The sequence below is a fragment of the Cydia fagiglandana genome, chromosome 26, assembly GCF_963556715.1.
Source record: "Cydia fagiglandana chromosome 26, ilCydFagi1.1, whole genome shotgun sequence".
Classification (NCBI taxonomy): Eukaryota; Metazoa; Arthropoda; class Insecta; order Lepidoptera; family Tortricidae; genus Cydia; species Cydia fagiglandana.
In genome coordinates, this window is record NC_085957.1 from 524,027 (window position 1) to 546,737 (window position 22,711).

The window sequence follows — 22,711 nt, forward strand, 5'->3', positions numbered from 1 at the left end:
AGTGACGAACCCCTCCAGTGGTGAAGGCCGGATTCGAACCGGCGTCTTTAGCAGTCCGAGCTAACGTCTTGAGCCCCTGGGCCACCCAGCCACGGTGGAACCAGGCCCAATTTCTTGACTATATGCCATCTCACTAAGACTAGGCGTCTTTGACCAGCTCCGAGGGCAAGCAACACTACTGGCTCACCTGTAGACTGCACGCCTTCCTGTCGCTAGCCTGCAGCGCTAGCGCCCTGGCGGCGGGCGGGGAGGCGCGCAGCTCTCTCACTCTGGCCCGTAGCGCCGCCAGCACGCGGGGTGAGACGCAGGCGCTCTCCGCGGCGCACGACGAGGGGGAGGGCGCGGGGGGGACGCCGCCGCGCTCCGCCGCCACCTGCGCGCGCACCGTGCACCATCGTCAACAGATATATCCAAGCTGCCGAGGTGCTCACTAATATTTGAACACGACTCTAATGTTCAGACGTTAGAAGTGCGTGTTCAAATATTTGTGAGCACCTCGGCAGCTCCGATATATCTGATGGTGACTGTATAAGTATTACCCACAGACAAGACATCCACCAGACTGAGCGTAGTCGCGCTACCCCCTCTGCCACGCATACGGTAGTTTTGCTCTAATGTTCGAGTCGAAAGTGTCTTCGTGTGACGTCCGTGTCTTTGAACATCAAAAACTTCATCCACATCCAGGTGACCTAGCGAGTTGAAATTTGGCATCCGGCTGGGTAATTGTGATTACAGCCCTAAGCTCAACAAAGATTTGTACAATTTCCCAAAAGACAGTTGTTATTTACTTTTTAACGCGATTGAAAGAAACAGAGACACTTCTCGCCATACAAATTTAATGCGAGCTAGAGGGCCACAGGGTATTCATTCTCAAAAATGCAGGTGTAGCTTTATTTGAAGTTCATAAGCGCATTATAATATGCCAACTTGAATAAACTATATTTTATCTTATCTTAAATGAACTCACCATATACAGGGTGTCCGGTATCCTGTGAAGATACCTCGAGCGCCGGATTCTGGCCACCTCGGCCTCTGGCACCGCCTGGTCTTCCAACAACGCCTGTAAATACGAGTACAATCTATTTAGACTTTTTTTAAATACCACGTCGGTGGCAAACAAGCGTACGGCCCGCCCGATGGTAAGCAGAGTCCGTAGCCTATGGACTCCAACACTCCGCACTCCCGTTGAGCTCGGGCAACCTCACCAGGCCTGTGGAACTGTCTTACGCCTAGGAATTTCGTCTCGTCGGCGGTACAAAGTCAGACAGTCGGCCGGTAACTCGCCACACTTGGTCACGCACGCACGTCGTCGCGCGCTATGCTAATCCCCCACCGGCTTCACCGCGCGCTATGCTAACCCCCCCATCGGCTACACCCGCGGGATCTTCAGTTCGTCCAGGCGCCAAGTACAGCACAGAATAAATAATAGCACTACCGTACAGAAACGACACTTCCTACAAAACCGAAGTTTGACAGCGACTCAGGGTCGAATCGTGATATCCCTTTCTAACTTGTGGCCTTTTCTAGCGGATGGTCCGTTTCGGCCGTGTAGGGTTGTCAAAATTCAAGCGATTATGTTATCTCCTGTCGGGCACGCAAAGGGACGTGGAGGCGCGTCAACCCTAATAATCGGTCGGAGCGACGCCTCGCCGAACGGAGCCTCGTTCGGCCGAAGAGAGGAGGGTGGGGGGGGTGTGAGGTGTGCGAGTGCGAGGTGTGCGAGTGTGAGATGTAGCACGTACCTTGAGCTCGTCGAGGTAGGGCAGGAAGTAGCGCGGCGGGCGGGCGGCGCCGCGCCCCAGCCACGCGTCGGCCGCGCGCGCGCCCTCCGCCGCCGCCGGCGCCGGCGCCGGCACGATGCCTGCGGGCACACATACACACACACGCGTCATATGAGTGCGAAGGTATACACCCGCTTGCCAGAATTTTATTTGCCATAATTTCATTTGCCATAATAGTCAACGGCCATTATATTGTTTCCCATAATTACATAATCGTTATCCGAGGGTTGTTTCCCTTCTGTTTGGAAAACGGCTTTAATAACACCAATACACAAAAGCGGAGATAAACATGATGTGACACAATACAGACCCATATCTAAATTATGCATATTTGACAAAATTCTTGAAAAAATAGTGACCTCCGAATTGACAAGTTGTATCATTCGTATAATTTCTCCTGACCAACACGGTTTTCTTCGTGGCCGTAGTGTCGACACGAATCTCATTACCTTCACAGATTTTATTTATTTATTTTATTTATTTATTTATTTATTTATTTATGTTATGGAGATCCAACAGCTATCTATACAGAGTATGCCACATTAATAAGAGATGGAAAGCCAATTACAGGATCACACATTTATTCTGAACGCTATCGACAACGGTCATCAGGTTGACGCCGTGTATACCGATTTCTCAAAAGCTTTTGATAAAATTAACCATACTATGTTATTACACAAATTATACGAACTCGGTATACACGGCGATCTCTACAGGTGGATTGAATCCTACATCCAAAACCGATGCCAGGCAGTATCACTGAGGGGCTATACTTCCAGATACTTAACCATTGATTGAGGGGTCCCTCAAGGCTCTCATTCAGGACCGCTGTTATTTATCCTATATGTTAACGACATGGGTTCATCATTTTCTAGTTCTAAACATCTAGTCTATGCAGACGACACAAAAATTTACAAAATCATAAAAACAAAGAACGACTGCCTGGACATGCAACGTGATCTTGATAGCTTTGCCACATATTGCGGTTATAACCAATTACTTCTAAACCCTGACAAATGCAACTGTATTACTTTCACTCGTAAACGAAGTCCGCTTCTTTTCAATTATAATTTTTCAGGAAAGGTCATAAATAGAGTCACAAAGATTCGAGATCTTGGCATTATTTTAGATTCTAAGCTCAATTTCATTTCACACATAGACCACATCACCACGAAGGCCTACAAGAAATTAGGTCTGATACTTAGACTATCTCAGCCATTTAAAGATCCAAACACCTTAAAAGTATTATACTCCTCTTATGTTCGTAGCATTTTAGAATTCGGTAGCGTTGTCTGGACCCCTCAATATACCGTTCATATAAAAAGAATTGAAAAAATTCAAAACAAGTTATTAAAGTCGCTCCACTTCCGCCACGGTTTAAACATGTCAGAGAATAGCACACACCGTCGTGGTCTTGGGCCACTAGAAAAAAGACGTGTATTTATAGATCAAATGTTTCTTTATAAACTCCTAAATAGCCTCATTGATTCTTCCACTCTTCTTGAAAAAATTGTTTTTAAGTTGCCGAGTCGTATTCCCACTCGTCACCCCCAAACATTCCATATCAGCTTTTGTAGTTCTAATTTCGCCAAAAATACTTTCTTTAGACGAGCCTGTCAAAATTATAATGTTAACTTCATAAATCTAGATATCTTCTCATTGTCTTTCGGTAAATATAGTAGTGGTCTGCGGAGCCAAATATTTCCATAACAGTGTAATGTTATTACATACTTAGTTTTAAAAAAAAGTCATAGTTTTACAGTCTTATGAAATGTATGTACTTACGTCTGTAAGCATGATCGATACTTGGTACTTTATGAGTTGTGTATCCAATTGTTACTTCTGTGCATCTTCCTACTTATAGGCAGAACCGAACTAGCCCTGTTTCTACTTATTATCAATATCATTATTTTATATTTAATGGAACTATAGGTCTTTATTGTATACCTGCAAGCTTAAACATATTTGTATGCGACTGTTTGTTTCCTAAATAAATTAAAAAAAAAAATTAAAAAAAATAAAATAAGCGATACTTATTGTTTACTATATTAGTGACGTGCCAGAAACTTTGTTACCCATATAATCAATTTCAATAATATAATTTTTAATACAGTTGCTCAAAAAGTGCTACTTTACGTAGCTGTTTAGCGTGCGGAAAGTTGGTTATCTCGAACTAGTGCTTTTTACTTTTCCAATTTTTTTTAAATTTATACTTGTTCCAATTCACGACTACTTATTGATGAGTGTTAATATTAGTTTCCTTTAAACGTCGTAATCAGCATAAAAACCTACCGTTAATGTAAGAATACGAAAAATATTACATTTTTCATATTTAATTACTTACCTCTTCATCATTATAACACGTTTATTTTTTAATATTCAATATTGAAAATTCCGTTCTTAATAAGTTGACTGAATGGAACGGAATAGCTGCCAAACGCCCATAGATATAATATACTTAAAGACGACGTCTAACCGAGCTGTCACTGTCACCACTTTTGTTTAGTGTACGATTAACAATGTTTTTCTTATTTTTTCGCAACTGTATTAAAAAACGTCGTTCGATACACGTGCGGAAATGTCATTCTTCACTCGTCCCGAGTCTTGCCACTCGCCTGCGGCTCGTGGCAAGATATCTCGGTACTCGTGAAGTAATGACATACCTTCCGCGCTAGCATCGAAATGTACTATTGTCATCATCATTGTAAGCCATAATTATCACTAGCCATAATATAATTTTTTTACAGAAACCAAATGCTACTAGAAAAATGGGTTAGGTTAGGTTTGAATTGCGACCCTTACAGAAAAGTAATGCTACTGGAAAAGTGGGTTAGGTTAGGTTTGAACTGCGACCCTTACAGAAAAGAAATGCTAACTACTGGAAAAGTGGGTTAGGTTAGGTTTGAACTGCGACCCATACAGAAAATAAATGCTACTAGAAAAGTAGGTTAGGTTTGAACTGCGACCCTTGCAAAAAAGAAATGCTATCAGAAAAGTGGGTTAGGTTGGATTTGAATTGCGACCCTTACAGAAACCTAATGCTACTAGAAAAAAGCGGCCAAGTGCGAGTCGGACTCGCCCATGAAGGGTTCCGTAACAGCAAGTAACAATAAAATTGCGGTTTACGGTTTATAAAAAAAAAACTACTTACCAAATCTTGTTCAAACCAATTTTCGGTGGAAGTTTGCATGGTAATGTACATCATATATTTTTTTTAGTTTTATCATTCTCTTAGTTTAGAAGTTACAGGGGGGGGGGACACCCATTTTACCACTTTGGAAGTGTCTCTCGCGCAAACTATTCAGTTTAGAAGAAAATGATATTAGAAACCTCAATATCATTTTTGAAGACCTATCCATAGATACCCCACACGTATGGGTTTGATGAAAAAAATTTTTTTGAGTTTCAGTTATATGTATGGGGAACCCTAAAAATTTATTATTTTTTTTCTATTTTTGTATGAAAATCTTAATGCGGTTCACAGAATACATCTACTTACCAAGTTTCAACAGTATAGTGCTTATAGTTTCGGAAAAAAGTGGCTGTGACATAGACGTACATGACGAATCTACATTCCGTTTTCTGCCATTTTGCTACGGAACCCTAAAAACAACCTATAGGGATGGATGCCGATTATCAGCCAAAAGATGGCGTCAGTGTGCACGAATTGTGGATTTTCACCGTTTCTCCCAAAATACAAACAGTTTCATAAGATGTGTTGATATTCGCGAAAACTATAATAGTACATTACTACAGAGGCCGGGACAAAAGGGGTTGCCGGCCGAAGACATATAGACGGCCGAGCGAAGCGAGGCCGGATAGGTCTGAGCGCGGGCAACCCCATTTCCCGCCGAGGTATGTATAGTGCTTTTCTCAAACATGCAATGAAATAAATAAAATAAAAAATCCACGAAACCCAAGTTTTATTTATAGAAAAAACTAAAAGTAAACTACACCCAAAATATAACCAACACGTACCTATATCATTATCACGCGTATGTTTTACACGAGTCGTGTATTTTTACTACCCGTATATTTTCATGTATCTTTGATGTTTTCGCCTTGTATCCGTCTGACTGTCGTTTTCGTCACAAAGGTTTACATAGTCTTTCATGTTGATATCATGTTTCACATACATCGTTGATTTATGCATGGAGTAAATAAGTATAATTTCCACAGTGTTGACGAATTTGTAGTTACATTCATTTAAAATATGCCACAAAACTGTTTCTAATAAACTGTAAGCCATTTTTCTTAGTTTCTCAAATAATAAAATTGCCATAAGCAACCATATACATACTTCGTCTTTGACTTGACGGCAGAGGCAGCAAGTTATTTAAAATCAATTCTGCTTACGCTGCCAATTCCAACACATACGATTACAATTAATATTAATTTCATTATTTCGTCGGAACTCATATTAAAGTCAAAAAATCAACAACGCACCATAAATCCAATAAAACAGAATGAATATTTTTCAACTTTACCTCCATAACAATTAAAAAAAATCAATACGCGTGTTTGAGTAGACCTTTTTACCGCTAACGTTTAGATGAAATATTTTAAATATTTTTATTTGTGTAGTTAAATTTATAATTTAAAATTATAGAATGTATTATTTATTAAGTTCATGTTGATTTTATACAAATAAAACTGCAAATTATAGCAAACATTGTTTTTTGTTTTTTTTTTTTATAGGCGTAGTGGCAGAGTGTCATTACGAACCATAAAGCAATAACTGCCTCTAGTTTTTTTTAATGAATGAATGCCACGATACTGTGTCACAAATATCTGTGAAATGAAAATTAAAAAAGAGGACTTTGCCGGCCTAGGCCTGCAAGATGTGTATGAAATTCCATTAACGACCTTTTGTCCTAGCCGCACCTGAAACGTCATACTTCGCAGCCTATTATAAGGAACATAACATCAATATTTCATTGCATGTTTGAGAAATAGTACATTTCGATGCTAGTGCGGAAGGTATGTCATTACTTCACGAGTACCGAGATATCTTGCCACGAGCCGCAGGCGAGTGGCAAGACTCGGGACGAGTGAAGAATGACATTTCCGCACGTGTATCGAACGACGTTTTTTAATACAGTTGCGAAAAAATAAGAAAAACATTGTTAATCGTACACTAAACAAAAGTGGTAACAGTGACAGCTCGGTTAGACGTCGTCTTTAAGTATATTATATCTATGGGCGTTTGACAGCTATTCCGTTCCATTCAGTCAACTTATTAAGAACGGAATTTTCAATATTGAATATTAAAAAATAAACGTGTTATAATGATGAAGAGGTAAGTAATTAAATATGAAATATGTAATATTTTTCGTATTCTTACATTAACGCTAGGTTTTTATGCTGATTACGACGTTTAAAGGAAACTAATATTAACACTCATCAATAAGTAGTCGTGAATTGGAACAAGTATAAATTTAAAAAAATTGGAATAGTAAAAAGCACTAGTTCGAGATAACCAACTTTCCGCACGCTAAACAGCTACGTAAAGTAGCACTTTTTGAGCAACTGTATTAAAAAAAATATTACATCCAAATCGAAACATGTTTAACTCAACACAGTGTCTCATTTAGTTATTATCAGAATCGAACTGCAAAATTTTTTTGAGTTTCAGTTATATGTATGGGGAACCCTAAAAATTTTTTTTTTTTTTTCTATTTTTGTATGAAAATCTTAATGCGGTTCACAGAATACATCTACTTACCAAGTTTCAACAGTATAGTGCTTATAGTTTCGGAAAAAAGTGGCTGTGACATAGACGTACATGACGAATCTACATTCCGTTTTCTGCCATTTTGCTACGGAACCCTAAAAACAACCTATAGGGATGGATGCCGATTATCAGCCAAAAGATGGCGTCAGTGTGCACGAATTGTGGATTTTCACCGTTTCTCCCAAAATACAAACAGTTTCATAAGATGTGTTGATATTCGCGAAAACTATAATAGTACATTACTACAGAGGCCGGGACAAAAGGGGTTGCCGGCCGAAGACATATAGACGGCCGAGCGAAGCGAGGCCGGATAGGTCTGAGCGCGGGCAACCCCATTTCCCGCCGAGGTATGTATAGTGCTTTTCTCAAACATGCAATGAAATAAATAAAATAAAAAATCCACGAAACCCAAGTTTTATTTATAGAAAAAACTAAAAGTAAACTACACCCAAAATATAACCAACACGTACCTATATCATTATCACGCGTATGTTTTACACGAGTCGTGTATTTTTACTACCCGTATATTTTCATGTATCTTTGATGTTTTCGCCTTGTATCCGTCTGACTGTCGTTTTCGTCACAAAGGTTTACATAGTCTTTCATGTTGATATCATGTTTCACATACATCGTTGATTTATGCATGGAGTAAATAAGTATAATTTCCACAGTGTTGACGAATTTGTAGTTACATTCATTTAAAATATGCCACAAAACTGTTTCTAATAAACTGTAAGCCATTTTTCTTAGTTTCTCAAATAATAAAATTGCCATAAGCAACCATATACATACTTCGTCTTTGACTTGACGGCAGAGGCAGCAAGTTATTTAAAATCAATTCTGCTTACGCTGCCAATTCCAACACATACGATTACAATTAATATTAATTTCATTATTTCGTCGGAACTCATATTAAAGTCAAAAAATCAACAACGCACCATAAATCCAATAAAACAGAATGAATATTTTTCAACTTTACCTCCATAACAATTAAAAAAAATCAATACGCGTGTTTGAGTAGACCTTTTTACCGCTAACGTTTAGATGAAATATTTTAAATATTTTTATTTGTGTAGTTAAATTTATAATTTAAAATTATAGAATGTATTATTTATTAAGTTCATGTTGATTTTATACAAATAAAACTGCAAATTATAGCAAACATTGTTTTTTGTTTTTTTTTTATAGGCGTAGTGGCAGAGTGTCATTACGAACCATAAAGCAATAACTGCCTCTAGTTTTTTTTAATGAATGAATGCCACGATACTGTGTCACAAATATCTGTGAAATGAAAATTAAAAAAGAGGACTTTGCCGGCCTAGGCCTGCAAGATGTGTATGAAATTCCATTAACGACCTTTTGTCCTAGCCGCACCTGAAACGTCATACTTCGCAGCCTATTATAAGGAACATAACATCAATATTTCATTGCATGTTTGAGAAATAGTACATTTCGATGCTAGTGCGGAAGGTATGTCATTACTTCACGAGTACCGAGATATCTCTCGCCTCACTCGCCTGCGGCTCGTGGCAAGACTCGGGACGAGTGAAGAATGACATTTCCGCACGTGTATCGAACGACGTTTTTTAATACAGTTGCGAAAAAATAAGAAAAACATTGTTAATCGTACACTAAACAAAAGTGGTAACAGTGACAGCTCGGTTAGACGTCGTCTTTAAGTATATTATATCTATGGGCGTTTGACAGCTATTCCGTTCCATTCAGTCAACTTATTAAGAACGGAATTTTCAATATTGAATATTAAAAAATAAACGTGTTATAATGATGAAGAGGTAAGTAATTAAATATGAAATATGTAATATTTTTCGTATTCTTACATTAACGCTAGGTTTTTATGCTGATTACGACGTTTAAAGGAAACTAATATTAACACTCATCAATAAGTAGTCGTGAATTGGAACAAGTATAAATTTAAAAAAATTGGAATAGTAAAAAGCACTAGTTCGAGATAACCAACTTTCCGCACGCTAAACAGCTACGTAAAGTAGCACTTTTTGAGCAACTGTATTAAAAAAAATATTACATCCAAATCGAAACATGTTTAACTCAACACAGTGTCTCATTTAGTTATTATCAGAATCGAACTGCAAAATATTGCAATTTCTTGCATTCACGCACACTTACATACCTAAAGTCAGCGTCAAATGTCAGTAGATTTGGAATGTTACAATAAAGTATCCTAGAGGGCGCAGTGCAGCGCATGAAATTTTATTTTTTGGAAAAACAATTTAGAATTTAAATTCTTATTTGAGACATTGACAAGTAACTTAATTAGAACCAACTGATATTTTCAGAAGTTGATTGTCATGTGCTTGTGGCACCCACACCATCTGTCAGCTAGTCTCTTTATAAACGGCTAAGTTCAGACGACTGTAGAATTTTCTTTCAATTTAATATTTTAATAAAATATATTTATATGACGAACCTACTATAGTCCGTTTATTTTAGCATTAGAAAGAACTTCGCAGAAGTTCGCTTGTGGTTCTAAATCTGGCACTTTTAGCGGTAACAATTTGAAGTAAATTATATGTATTGACCATACTACATTAGATAATTCAATAATTATGAATAATTAACGAGCCTGATAAAAACTGCACGCTTGCTTCTGCGGAGTTCTTTCTAATGCTAAAAGAAACGAACTATAAAAACACATCAAAGTAATACGCAGATTGACTCTAAGGCCCACTTGCACCATCTCAATAACCCGGGGTTAAGCGGTTAAAACGTTAACCCAGTGTCAAATTGTACTGGTAATCATGGTAACTCCAGGTTTAATCGATTAACCCCAGGTCAGTGGAATGGTGCAAGTGGACCTAACTTGAACACAGAACGTATAGCAAAGAGATTAGAGTGCATAGAGACTTTTGTCAAAGTAAATTATGTAGTCCAAAATTTAGTGCCATCTTTCGACAGAACATAAAACTATAAGAACGCCATTTGACTTTGATCATTATTATTTCACTAAAATGTGTTAACTTATTAAATATTAATATAACGCCATCTACTCGATTATATAGGGCAAAGGTATGGTGCAATCTTTTCGAGCGATGGCGCCATAACCTTCAGCCTACTCTCGAGTAGATGGCGTTAATAATAATATTTAACAAGTTAACATATAATATCTGACAGGGTGAGGAACACAGAGCTTCGCTCCAAAACCCGAGTCGTTGATGTTGGGGTGAAGACCGCCAGGCTAACGTGGGACTGGTCTGGACATGTCTGCCGGATGCATGATGACAGATGGGCCAAAATAGCCACTAGCTGGCATCCCCAGGGTAGTCGAGGCGGAGGCAGACCGAGAAAGAGATGGCGGGACGACCTGGATGCATTCCAGCGGGATTGGCGGGATCTCGCTCAGCACAGGGAGGACTGGAAAGGGAGAGGGGAGGTCTTTGCCCAGCAGTGGGACACACGCATAGGCTAAAAAAAAAACAATATATTAGTGAAAGAATAATGATCAAAGTCAAACGGCGTTCTAACAGTTTCAATCGCCTGTCGAAAGATGGCAGTAAATGAACTGTAGCTACATAATTTACCATGACAGTAACTGTCTATTTCCAATTCTGTTGGCGTGTAGTGAACAGTACACACCTCTCCGTATGGCCTGGTGCAGCTGCGGCGCGAGCGGCGCGGCGCCCAGGTGCTCCGTACGAACGTGCGCCGCCAGGGACCCCAGGGCTCCGCACAGCGCCGCGTCCGGTAGCGACCTCCGTCGGCGGGACCCCCCGCCGCTCCACACTAGTGCCGGTTCTGTTCATATCACAAATAATCAACATTTCCCACCCGGAGACAGCGAACAAACGCACGTGTTATGATGTTTTTACAATTCGAAACAACCCAGCTTGTTGGGACCATATTTATCTTAAAAACAATCAATATTTACTGCAGAAACTTATGTTTATGTACATCTGACAGTAAAGTTCACGCCGGCATCATTAGTTTCATTTTTAGCCGCAGCGAGCGCTGTGATCGTTTTAGCTTACTTCACCACACGCGAATATGGAAATACTGTCGTGTCACATATTTCGCGGCGAGATTATTTCGCATTCGACTATACCAAAAGGTCTCTTAACTATGAAAATTTTATTCGCGGGCTGGACTTCTGTATTTTAGACTCACCGACTTGTTTGGCTCGCTCGGCAAGCCGCAGCAGCGCCCTTAATGCCTGCGCCTCGCTGCACTGCGTGAAGAGCGAGGCTAGTGCGGCGGCCAGAGTGCGGCATGGCGGTGGGAACTCTAGACTCACCGGCTTGTTTGGCTCGCTCGGCAAGCCGCAGCAGCGCCCTTAATGCCTGCGCCTCGCTGCAATGCGTGAAGGGCGACGCTAGTGCGGCGGCCAGAGTGCGGCATGGCGGTGGGAACTCTAGACTCACCGGCTTGTTTGGCTCGCTCGGCAAGCCGCAGTAGCGCCCTTAATGCCTGCGCCTCGCTGCACTGGATGAAGGGCGATGCTAGTGCGGCGGCCAGAGTGCGGCATGGCGGTGGGAACTCTAGACTCACCGGCTTGTTTGGCTCGCTCGGCAAGCCGCAGTAGCGCCCTTAATGCCTGCGCCTCGCTGCACTGCGTGAAGGGCGACGCTAGTGCGGCGGCCAGAGTGCGGCATGGCGGTGGGAACTCTAGACTCACCGGCTTGTTTGGCTCGCTCGGCAAGCCGCAGCAGCGCCCTTAATGCCTGCGCCTCGCTGCACTGGATGAAGGGCGATGCTAGTGCGGCGGCCAGAGTGCGGCATGGCGGTGGGAACTCTAGACTCACCGGCTTGTTTGGCTCGCTCGGCAAGCCGCAGTAGCGCCCTTAATGCCTGCGCCTCGCTGCACTGCGTGAAGGGCGACGCTAGTGCGGCGGCCAGAGTGCGGCATGGCGGTGGGAACTCTAGACTCACCGGCTTGTTTGGCTCGCTCGGCAAGCCGCAGTAGCGCCCTTAATGCCTGCGCCTCGCTGCACTGCGTGAAGGGCGACGCTAGTGCGGCGGCCAGAGTGCGGCATGGCGGTGGGAACTCTAGACTCACCGGCTTGTTTGGCTCGCTCGGCAAGCCGCAGCAGCGCCCTTAATGCCTGCGCCTCGCTGCACTGCGTGAAGGGCGACGGTAGTGCGGCGGCCAGAGTGCGGCATGGCGGTGGGAACTCTAGACTCACCGACTTGTTTGGCTCGCTCGGCAAGCCGCAGCAGCGCCCTTAATGCCTGCGCCTCGCTGCACTGGATGAAGGGCGATGCTAGTGCGGCGGCCAGAGTGCGGCATGGCGGTGGGAACTCTAGACTCACCGGCTTGTTTGGCTCGCTCGGCAAGCCGCAGCAGCGCCCTTAATGCCTGCGCCTCGCTGCACTGCGTGAAGGGCGACGCTAGTGCGGCGGCCAGAGTGCGGCATGGCGGTGGGAACTCTAGACTCACCGGCTTGTTTGGCTCGCTCGGCAAGCCGCAGCAGCGCCCTTAATGCCTGCGCCTCGCTGCACTGGATAAAGGGCGATGCTAGTGCGGCGGCCAGAGTGCGGCATGGCGGTGGGAACTCTAGACTCACCGGCTTGTTTGGCTCGCTCGGCAAGCCGCAGCAACGCCCTTAATGCCTGCGCCTCGCTGCACTGCGTGAAGGGCGACGCTAGTGCGGCGGCCAGAGTGCGGCATGGCGGTGGGAACTCTAGACTCACCGGCTTGTTTGGCTCGCTCGGCAAGCCGCAGCAGCGCCCTTAATGCCTGCGCCTCGCTGCACTGGATAAAGGGCGATGCTAGTGCGGCGGCCAGAGTGCGGCATGGCGGTGGGAACTCTAGACTCACCGGCTTGTTTGGCTCGCTCGGCAAGCCGCAGCAACGCCCTTAATGCCTGCGCCTCGCTGCACTGCGTGAAGGGCGACGCTAGTGCGGCGGCCAGCGCGGCGCGCGGCAGCTTGGCGGCGGCGGCGTGCGACATGATGGTAGGGAACTCGTCGCGGAGGTAGCGCATCGCTTGTCTGGAACAATCATACGATTATGAGGATTTGTTGTGGCGGGGTCGCCATGTAAAGTAGTGAAGAGAAGGCAACAAAGCCAACAGCTGTAGTAGAGCTCTTGCGTCAAAGTTATGTACAACTATGATTTCATAGTAGGTACACTTATTTTTAGATGACATTGAGCTGATCTGATGGTAGGAATCAGAGGTGGCCATTGGAACTCGTGATAACACAACGCGATCTCATTGAATTAGGCACAACTCACGGGGTTAAACCCTAGAATACCCTAACTGACGGGGCTTGGAAAGCTCTCAGGCACTCTCAGGGCACAGAGCTGACACTATGGCGTCTTCGCAACCCTGGGCTACAGGCACCCCCGGACCCGGTTGTACAGTACGAGGTGTCTTACCGGTGCACCCACTGGCTGGCGACGGGCGTGGCGGTCCACCGCAGCACGTGGGGCAGACTCTCAGGGCACAGAGCTGACACTATGGCGTATTCGCAACCCTGGGCTACAGGCACCCCCGGACCCGGTTGTACAGTATGAGGTGTCTTACCGGTGCACCCACTGGCTGGCGACGGGCGTGGCGGTCCACCGCAGCACGTGGGGCAGACTCTCAGGGCACAGAGCTGACACTATGGCGTATTCGCAACCCTGGGCTACAGGCATTCCCGGACCCGGTTGTACAGTACGAGGTGTCTTACCGGCGCACCCACTGGCTGGCGACGGGCGTGGCGGTCCACCGCAGCACGTGGGGCAGACTCTCAGGGCACAGAGCTGACACTATGGCGTATTCGCAACCCTGGGCTACAGGCATTCCCGGACCCGGTTGTACAGTACGAGGTGTCTTACCGGCGCACCCACTGGCTGGCGACGGGCGTGGCGGTCCACCGCAGCACGTGGGGCAGACTCTCAGGGCACAGAGCTGACACTATGGCGTCTTCGCAACCCTGGGCCACAGGCCCCCCGGGTCTGGTTGTACAGTATGAGGTGTCTTACCGGTGCACCCACTGGCTGGCGACGGGCGTGGCGGTCCACCGCAGCACGTGCGGCAGACTCTCAGGGCACAGAGCTGACACTATGGCGTCTTCGCAACCCTGGGCCACTATCGGCATCTCCAGGAACCTAGAAACAACCATGTTATTAGAAAAGTTTGATCCTTCGAGGCTGCCTAAAATGGTTACTTATCACAACCTATAGAATATATTTTGTTTGATAATTTCATTTGATCGTTACCATCGCCCACACTGTTAACTGTCCATCGGTAGACCTTATGCCTTTTGTAATAAGGCCCACCGATGGACAGCTAACTGTTTGTATGTGTTTTTTCAAAATCGTCGATCAGAAATGTAATCTAGCTAAACCTAATTTGAAAATGTAGATATGGTTTGGGAAAAATACGAGTTCTGTCAATGAAAATGTGTCCAATGAAATTTTGGATATATTTTTATTGAATTTCCTTAAGGCAAATGAGGTAAGATCATTTATGAATAATAAATCAAAATGTTAATAATCTTACGATCAAAAAATTGATGAACAATAGGGAATACAAGAAATATGGTTCGTCTAAGCTAATTTTGCATCGAGTTTGGCCGAACGAAGTGTCATGTCATGTGTGTTACTGTCATGTCATGTCATGTGGCTGTATACCGACCTGGCGATCTCGTAGAGCTGCGCGGCGTCGTCCAGCATGGCGGTGGAGGGCGCGCCCGCCCGCCCCGCGCCGCGCCCTACCCCCGCCCACGCCTGCGCACGGAACACATTCAATTTCATAACATATTTATTTCAATTAATTTTGCGACCCACCCCTGCCCAAGCCTGAGGACACATCATACAAAACATCTATAAAAAAAAAACTTAACAATTTTGTCACAAAATTATACAGGGTGGAAAGGCACGACGATCCTTTCCGCAAAAGGGGGATTGTTTAGCCTAAGCTCTACTTATATTTTCTCCATAGAAACGAGTCAGTATACGACAGGAAATAATGCTAATTTGTTGACATCTAACCATTCTTAGGTCTGCTTACAACACGGTAAGAATCGTTTTAGTTTCTTAACACGTTTCACAGAATTATTTTCGAATAATTGGAAACTATCTAAAATAATAAAAAATTACAAGTAGGTTGTGTTTGATGCACCAAATGAACTTGCAAAAATGAAATACTAAGAATAAATCAAGAATAAATACTTTTTAAATACCTAACTAATAAACCTTCTTGCGTGGTAGGAAATAGACAAGACGTCTGATGTTTTAATAGTACATTATTGTCGAGGCTCGGAAGTAGCTACTTGCAGGCTGAGGATTCGTTTTAAACGGACGACCTTGGGAGTCCGTTTAATTGAATCCGAAGCCAGCAAGTAGCCTTCCAGCCGAGTCATATATAGTGCTTTTCTCAAAAATGGTGCAAGAAATATAAATATCATAGAAATATTTTACAAAACCAACGTTCTTACGTATATATTTTCACAGAAAAAAGCCCTTGCCGCCTTTTTATTTTTTTAATAAAAAAATAGAAGTGTATTTTTCTCAAAAATGGACGGCAAAGTCGACTTTGCCGTCTAAAAAATTGGTCGCGAAGCGCGTAGTTTATGGTCAGACAAAAATTAAAAAGTTAAAAACATTGCAGTCTCGATTTTGGGACTGCAATGTTGCATACAAATTCCATTATTTGTCGAGTTCCAAACTTTTTAAAAGTTGAAATTACCATATCAAATGAAGGCACAGGCCCATTAAACAGCCAAACAGATGAATAGTACCGCGACTATTTAGATGTCTCAAATAGGTTGGCGTATTTTTGGCAGAAAAATACACTTCTATTTTTTTATTAAAAAAATAAAAAGGCGGCAAGGGCTTTTTTCTGTGAAAATATATACGTAAGAACGTTGCTTTTGTAAAATATTTCTATGATATTTATATTTCTTGCACCATTTTTGAGAAAAGCACTATATATGACTCGGCTGGAAGGCTACTTGCTGGCTTCGGATTCAATTAAACGGACTCCCAAGGTCGTCCGTTTAAAACGAATCCTCAGCCTGCAAGTAGCTACTTCCGAGCCTCGACAATAATGTACTATTTCTGCCGAAAATACGCCAACCTATTTGAGACAACTAAATAGTCGCGGTACTAATCATCTGTTTGGCTGTTTAATTGGCCTGTGCCTTCATTTAATATGGCCATTTCAAATTTTAAAAAGTTTGGAACTCGACAAATAATGGAATTTGTATGCAACATTGCAGTCCCAAAAGCGAGACTGCAATGTTTTTAACTTTTTAATTTTTGAGTGACCATAAACTACGCGCTTCGCGACCTATTTTTTAGACGGCAAAGTCGACTTTGCCGTCCATTTTTGAGAAAATTAATTTTTAATACAGTTGCTCAAAAAGTGCTACTTTACGTAGCTGTTTAGCGTGCGGAAAGTTGGCTATCTCGAACTAGTGCTTTTTACTTTTCCAATTTTTTTAAATTTATACTTGTTCCAATTCACGACTACTTATTGATGAGTGTTAATATTAGTTTCCTTTAAACGTCGTAATCAGCATAAAAACCTACCGTTAATGTAAGAATACGAAAAATATTACATATTTCATATTTAATTACTTACCTCTTCATCATTATAACACGTTTATTTTTTAATATTCAATATTGAAAATTCCGTTCTTAATAAGTTGACTGAATGGAACGGAATAGCTGCCAAACGCCCATAGATATAATATACTTAAAGACGACGTCTAACCGAGCTGTCACTGTTACCACTTTTGTTTAGTGTACGATTAACAATGTTTTTCTTATTTTTTCGCAACTGTATTAAAAAACGTCGTTCGATACACGTGCGGAAATGTCATTCTTCACTCGTCCCGAGTCTTGCCACTCGCCTGCGGCTCGTGGCAAGATATCTCGGTACTCGTGAAGTAATGACATACCTTCCGCACTAGCATCGAAATGTACTATTTTAATACAGTTGCTCAAAAAGTGCTACTTTACGTAGCTGTTTAGCGTGCGGAAAGTTGGTTATCTCGAACTAGTGCTTTTTACTTTTCCAATTTTTTTAAATTTATACTTGTTCCAATTCACGACTACTTATTGATGAGTGTTAATATTAGTTTCCTTTAAACGTCGTAATCAGCATAAAAACCTACCGTTAATGTAAGAATACGAAAAATATTACATATTTCATATTTAATTACTTACCTCTTCATCATTATAACACGTTTATTTTTTAATATTCAATATTGAAAATTCCGTTCTTAATAAGTTGACTGAATGGAACGGAATAGCTGCCAAACGCCCATAGATATAATATACTTAAAGACGACGTCTAACCGAGCTGTCACTGTTACCACTTTTGTTTAGTGTACGATTAACAATATTTTCTTATTTTTTCGCAACTGTATTAAAAAACGTCGTTCGATACACGTGCGGAAATGTCATTCTTCACTCGTCCCGAGTCTTGCCACTCGCCTGCGGCTCGTGGCAAGATATCTCGGTACTCGTGAAGTAATGACATACCTTCCGCACTAGCATCGAAATGTACTATTGTCATTGAACTTTACTTATCTAATGTCATATTCTTCAAATAAAAATGCCGTTGTTAGATGCTTGTGGTTATTTAAATTTGTGGGGCTGTGTAAAAATATGGTGTACCAAACGGAATGTGAAACTGCGGACGAAATGAGACATTAAAGGCTAATTGCTGCTTTTGACAATCTGCGGAGGAAAAATTACGAAGAGCATAAACTATCGCATGGGCAATGTGCGCGGGCTCGGGTGCGGGCTGCGGCGTACATTATAAGACACGGAGGTACGTTTGAACACCGTATGTGAAGAGAAGATAGTGTTAAATATTGGCAAAAAGTAATTATCTAAGAAAGTAATAAAATTGTTTCTAATATTTTTGCATTCATTTGATTTATTTGTCATTTATGCGTCATTCATACATCAGTGCGATTCTGTCAACGATCGGAAAAAAGCGTAAAGCTCCGAGCTTTCCCGACGGAGATCCTTAATCTAGCCGTCATGTACACATGCTATAGGCTTATCACCACAGTTAAAAAGTAGAAAATTTGGATTTACTACTTTGGTAGGTACTTAAACGACCTAATACTTCCGGGAAGGACCTTCGTGTCCTTCCACCCTGGATATTTATGAACAAAGTTCATCCAGACAGTTAAACGAACTCACAAATTCAAAATAAGAAATTTATAAACAACAAAGTGTTTAAAATTAACATCAATTTAAACTTAAAAGTCTTAAAACACATCAGAAACTATAACAAATTAAAACCAAAATGTATTATAAGGGTCTAGCAGGCTAAGCGAACAAGAAGTGCCCCCAACGACGGATTTGGTCATTCTTTCAGGTGGTGTACTGGCAGGTCCTAAGAACTCTCTATGCTTAATATCAGTCCTCGATCTTCTTTTGTTTTCGAGTTATTCACGATAATGTAAAATCATCAGTGTATCATTGAAAGTGTCATATTTTGTAAACCGTTCAAGTTAGATTAACCAAACAAAATTATATTTGACAACAATAAAATAGACTACAAAATGAATATGTTTAACCTGCATCATGTCCTTATACTTCACTAGCTGTTGCCCGCGACTTCGTCCGCGTGGAATCTTATCTTCAACATTTTACATCTTTAGTACCTATAATTTTCATATCCAAGCAATGTTGAAATTAAGGAAATTAAGTACTTTTCTTTTTTAGCAAGTTGTATGAAGTTTTAAGTCAAGTGGATTTTGATGTTGGTTGCTAAAATTACTTTTCTTGTATTCTCATAATAGGTAGGTACCTATGCCCTTATACAAAGATTCAAGTTCCGCATTCCGCACTCACAAAATATCTGATCTCCATACAAACTTTCAACCCCTTTCGGTGGTGACACCTTGGGGAATGATTTTCAAAAATGCTTGAATTAGTTTTCATGTTTTTTAATTTATTACCTTTTTTTGCAAAAAGTTAAAGTTCCTAGCTTAAAATTAAATTTACACCCCAAGACGAATTTTCATCCCCTTTTTAGCCCCCTTAGGGACTGAATTTCCATAAACGTTGCAATTACTTTTTTTTGTAATCGGCTATTATGTCTTTCTAAGAAGTTTCAAAGCATTTGTAATGGATTCAAACTTTGAACCCCATTTTAACCCTGTTAGGGGATGAATTTTACAAATCGCTGAAATCACTTTTATGAGACGTTATCTATGAAAAGGGACCTTATTGTCGATGGCGCTTACGCCATTATTAACGATGCTCCGATATAAATACAATGCCGCGCGACGCTGTGCGGCGTAAGCGCCATCGACAATAAGGTCCCTTTTCATAGATAATGCCCCTTATTGTCTTCTAATAATATCCCCAAATACAAAGATTCAAATCCCGAGCTCGAAAAAATGCATGATATCCATACAAACTTTCAACCCCGTTTTCACCACCATAGGGATGAATTTTTAAAAACGCTGAAATTAGTTTTCTTGTATTTAAATATAATACCTTTTTACAATGTTTCAAGTTCCTAGCTTCAAATAAAATTTGCATCTGCAGACAAACTTTCATCCCCTTCTTAACCCCCTTAGGGGTTGAATTTCCAAGAACGTTGCAATTACTTTTTTTTTGTAATCGGTTATTGCCTTTCTACGAAGTTTCAAAACCATTTGTCATGGATTCAAACTTTCAACCCCTTTTTAACCCTGTTAGGGGATGAATTTTACAAAACGCTGAAATTACTTTTCCTGTCTTCTGATAATATCCCTAAATACAAAGATTCAAGTCCCACACTCGAAAAAATGTTTGATATCCATACAAACTTTCAACCCCTTTTTCACCACCTTAGGGGTTGAATTTTCAAAAAAGCTGAATTATTTTTCTTGTATTTTAATAATATATCTTTTAAGGAAGTTTCAAATTCGTAGCTCAAAAGAAAACTGTAACCCCATACAAACTTTCATCCCCTTTTTAACCCTGTTAGGGGATGAATTTTACAAAACGCTGAAATCACTTTTATTGTCTTCTATTAATATCCCCAAATACAAAGATTCAAGTCCCGCGCTCGAAAATTTTTTTGATATCCATACAAACTTTCAACCCCTTTTTCACCACCTTGGGGGATAAATTTTCTAAAACGCTGAAATTAGTTTTCTTGTATTTGAATTTGATACTTTTTTACAAAGTTTCAAGTTCCTAGCTTATAATAAAATTTGCACCCGAAGACGAACTTTCATCCCCTTTTTAACCCCCTTAGGGGTTGAATTTCCAAAAACGTTGCAATCACTTTTTTTGTAATCGGCTATTATGCCTTTCTACGAAGTTTCAAAGCATTTGTAATGGATTAAAATTTTCAACCCCTTTTTAACCCTGTTAGGGGATGAATTTTACAAAACACTGAAATTACTTTTCCTGTCTTCTAATAATATCCCTAAATACAAAGATTCAAGTCCACCACTTGAAATTTTTTTTGATATCCATACAAACTTTCAACCCCTTTTTCACCACCTTAGGGGATGAATTTTCAAAAACGCTGAAATTAGTTTTCTTGTATTTTAATAATATATCTTTTTACGAAGTTTCAAATTCCTAGCTTAAAAGAAAACTTTAACCCCATACAAACTTTCATCCCCTTTTTAACCCCCTTAGGGGTTGAATTTCTCAAAATCGCTTCTTATCTCTTGTACACTTTATAAATGCAATCTGGTGTGCATATTTCAACTTTCTGGCTTTTGTAGTTTCGGCTCTGCGTTGATGAATCAGTCAGTCAGTCAGTCAGTCAGTCAGTCAGGACACTTGCATTTATATATACATATATATATATATATATATATACAGCCGTTTCCGAGATCCTTGTTCGATAATGTTTTTTTTTTGACATGACGCACGAAGATTTATGCAAATATTTTTATATGTGTATATAGTGGGTATTAGTGGCTACTCATGCATATTTTTAGAGCACCGTACAAAACTTTGTTCACGGTGCTCTTATGGGATCACTTCGGTCTTGCAAATCGGTTAAATGCGTTTTTCTCAAAGACCGTTTGATGTAGGTACCTGAAATTTGGAATAGTTATGGCAAGTACCATCACTAACACTGTGAATAAATCGAAACTGCTTATTTCTGATTTTAGGGGGAAATTTAGGGGTTAAGAGGGGTAGGCTGAATTTTATTTTCAATTGTAAGAATCGTGTGAGGTACCATTAGAAAGCTTGCAAAAAATTGAGTCGATGGACTGATTTCGACTTCATTTTAGAATGCAATTGTTTCGATAAAAAATGCATTTAAAGTTGCAAGTTTTCATACAAAAATTTTCACCTCTGTCCTGGCGATTTTCGGGAAAACTATAGTTAACAGGCAGCTGACCAGTCAATAACCAACTAAAACGAGTATGGAGACGGCGGGAAAATTATCAGGTTAACTCTTACTTTATTAGTTTTTAAACTGCAGCCTGATCTTTGGTTGCTTAGGGCTAGCTAACTGATGCTTACACTGGTCATTCATATTAAGAAGTAATTTAGTAAGAAAGATCCTTACTTAAAACTTTGACATTGAAATTTATGACTTATGTCTTTGATACAAAGTTTAATTCTACTTACTTACTTTTGTGAGATATTTCATTTTTTTCTGAATAGCCTACTATAAGTATGAGAGAGTAAAAGATCTGCAAAATGCAACCTTATTGTAAAGCAAATAAGTTTAAATTTCGAACGGGCTTTCCAACCAATGTACTATCGCAGTGTGCTCAGTAAGAATCATATTTATTATTGGTGTTTATCAGTTCAAATTTAAATTAAGAATTCCGTTCTTCACTGTCGTTGTGTTTTTTTTTTCACATTAGAGCACATAGAGTTAGTAAAGCGATAGAATAGAGATAATAAAGTCATTCAATATTTATTAACAGCTATGGCGTCATCTACCTATAGATTTTAGTAAGTAGTAGAATGAGAGTATCTGATTCGTCGAAACAGTACCTATTCCTTTTCATTAAGTACCATTACATTCATGTATTAATTGTATAAAGTATGTATATTTTTGAACCGATCGGTGAGAGCAGCAACTAGATACTGTTCTGTTACGGAAAAAAAAAATTAAAATTCACAATTCACAGTTTTTGGAAACAAAGGTAAAGTTGACGAAATATAAAGTAAGCCGATCTTAATCAAACTTGTTTGAGTGACAAAAATGTCAGTTAAGATTTGGTACTCATGAATTCCAGTTCTACTAAAATATTCTTGCTTTAAAAAACTGATGTACAATAAGTCCAAAAT

General features: G+C 40.8%; 1 protein-coding gene across 1 annotated transcript in view; it reads right to left on the reverse strand.

Annotated features, from left to right (window-relative positions):
- LOC134677249 (uncharacterized) overlaps nt 1–22,711 on the reverse strand; it is a 54,040-nt gene that overhangs the window by 13,540 nt on the left and 17,789 nt on the right. The window contains exons 15-26 of the mRNA XM_063535680.1: nt 15,114–15,205; nt 14,459–14,584; nt 13,226–13,479; nt 12,799–12,963; nt 12,545–12,709; nt 12,291–12,455; nt 12,037–12,201; nt 11,783–11,947; nt 11,128–11,286; nt 1,743–1,861; nt 968–1,060; nt 188–373 (exon numbers count right to left, since the gene is read on the reverse strand). Coding sequence (XP_063391750.1) covers nt 188–373; nt 968–1,060; nt 1,743–1,861; nt 11,128–11,286; nt 11,783–11,947; nt 12,037–12,201; nt 12,291–12,455; nt 12,545–12,709; nt 12,799–12,963; nt 13,226–13,479; nt 14,459–14,584; nt 15,114–15,205 — 1,854 coding nt within the window. The remainder of the gene's footprint in view (nt 1–187; nt 374–967; nt 1,061–1,742; nt 1,862–11,127; nt 11,287–11,782; nt 11,948–12,036; nt 12,202–12,290; nt 12,456–12,544; nt 12,710–12,798; nt 12,964–13,225; nt 13,480–14,458; nt 14,585–15,113; nt 15,206–22,711) is intronic.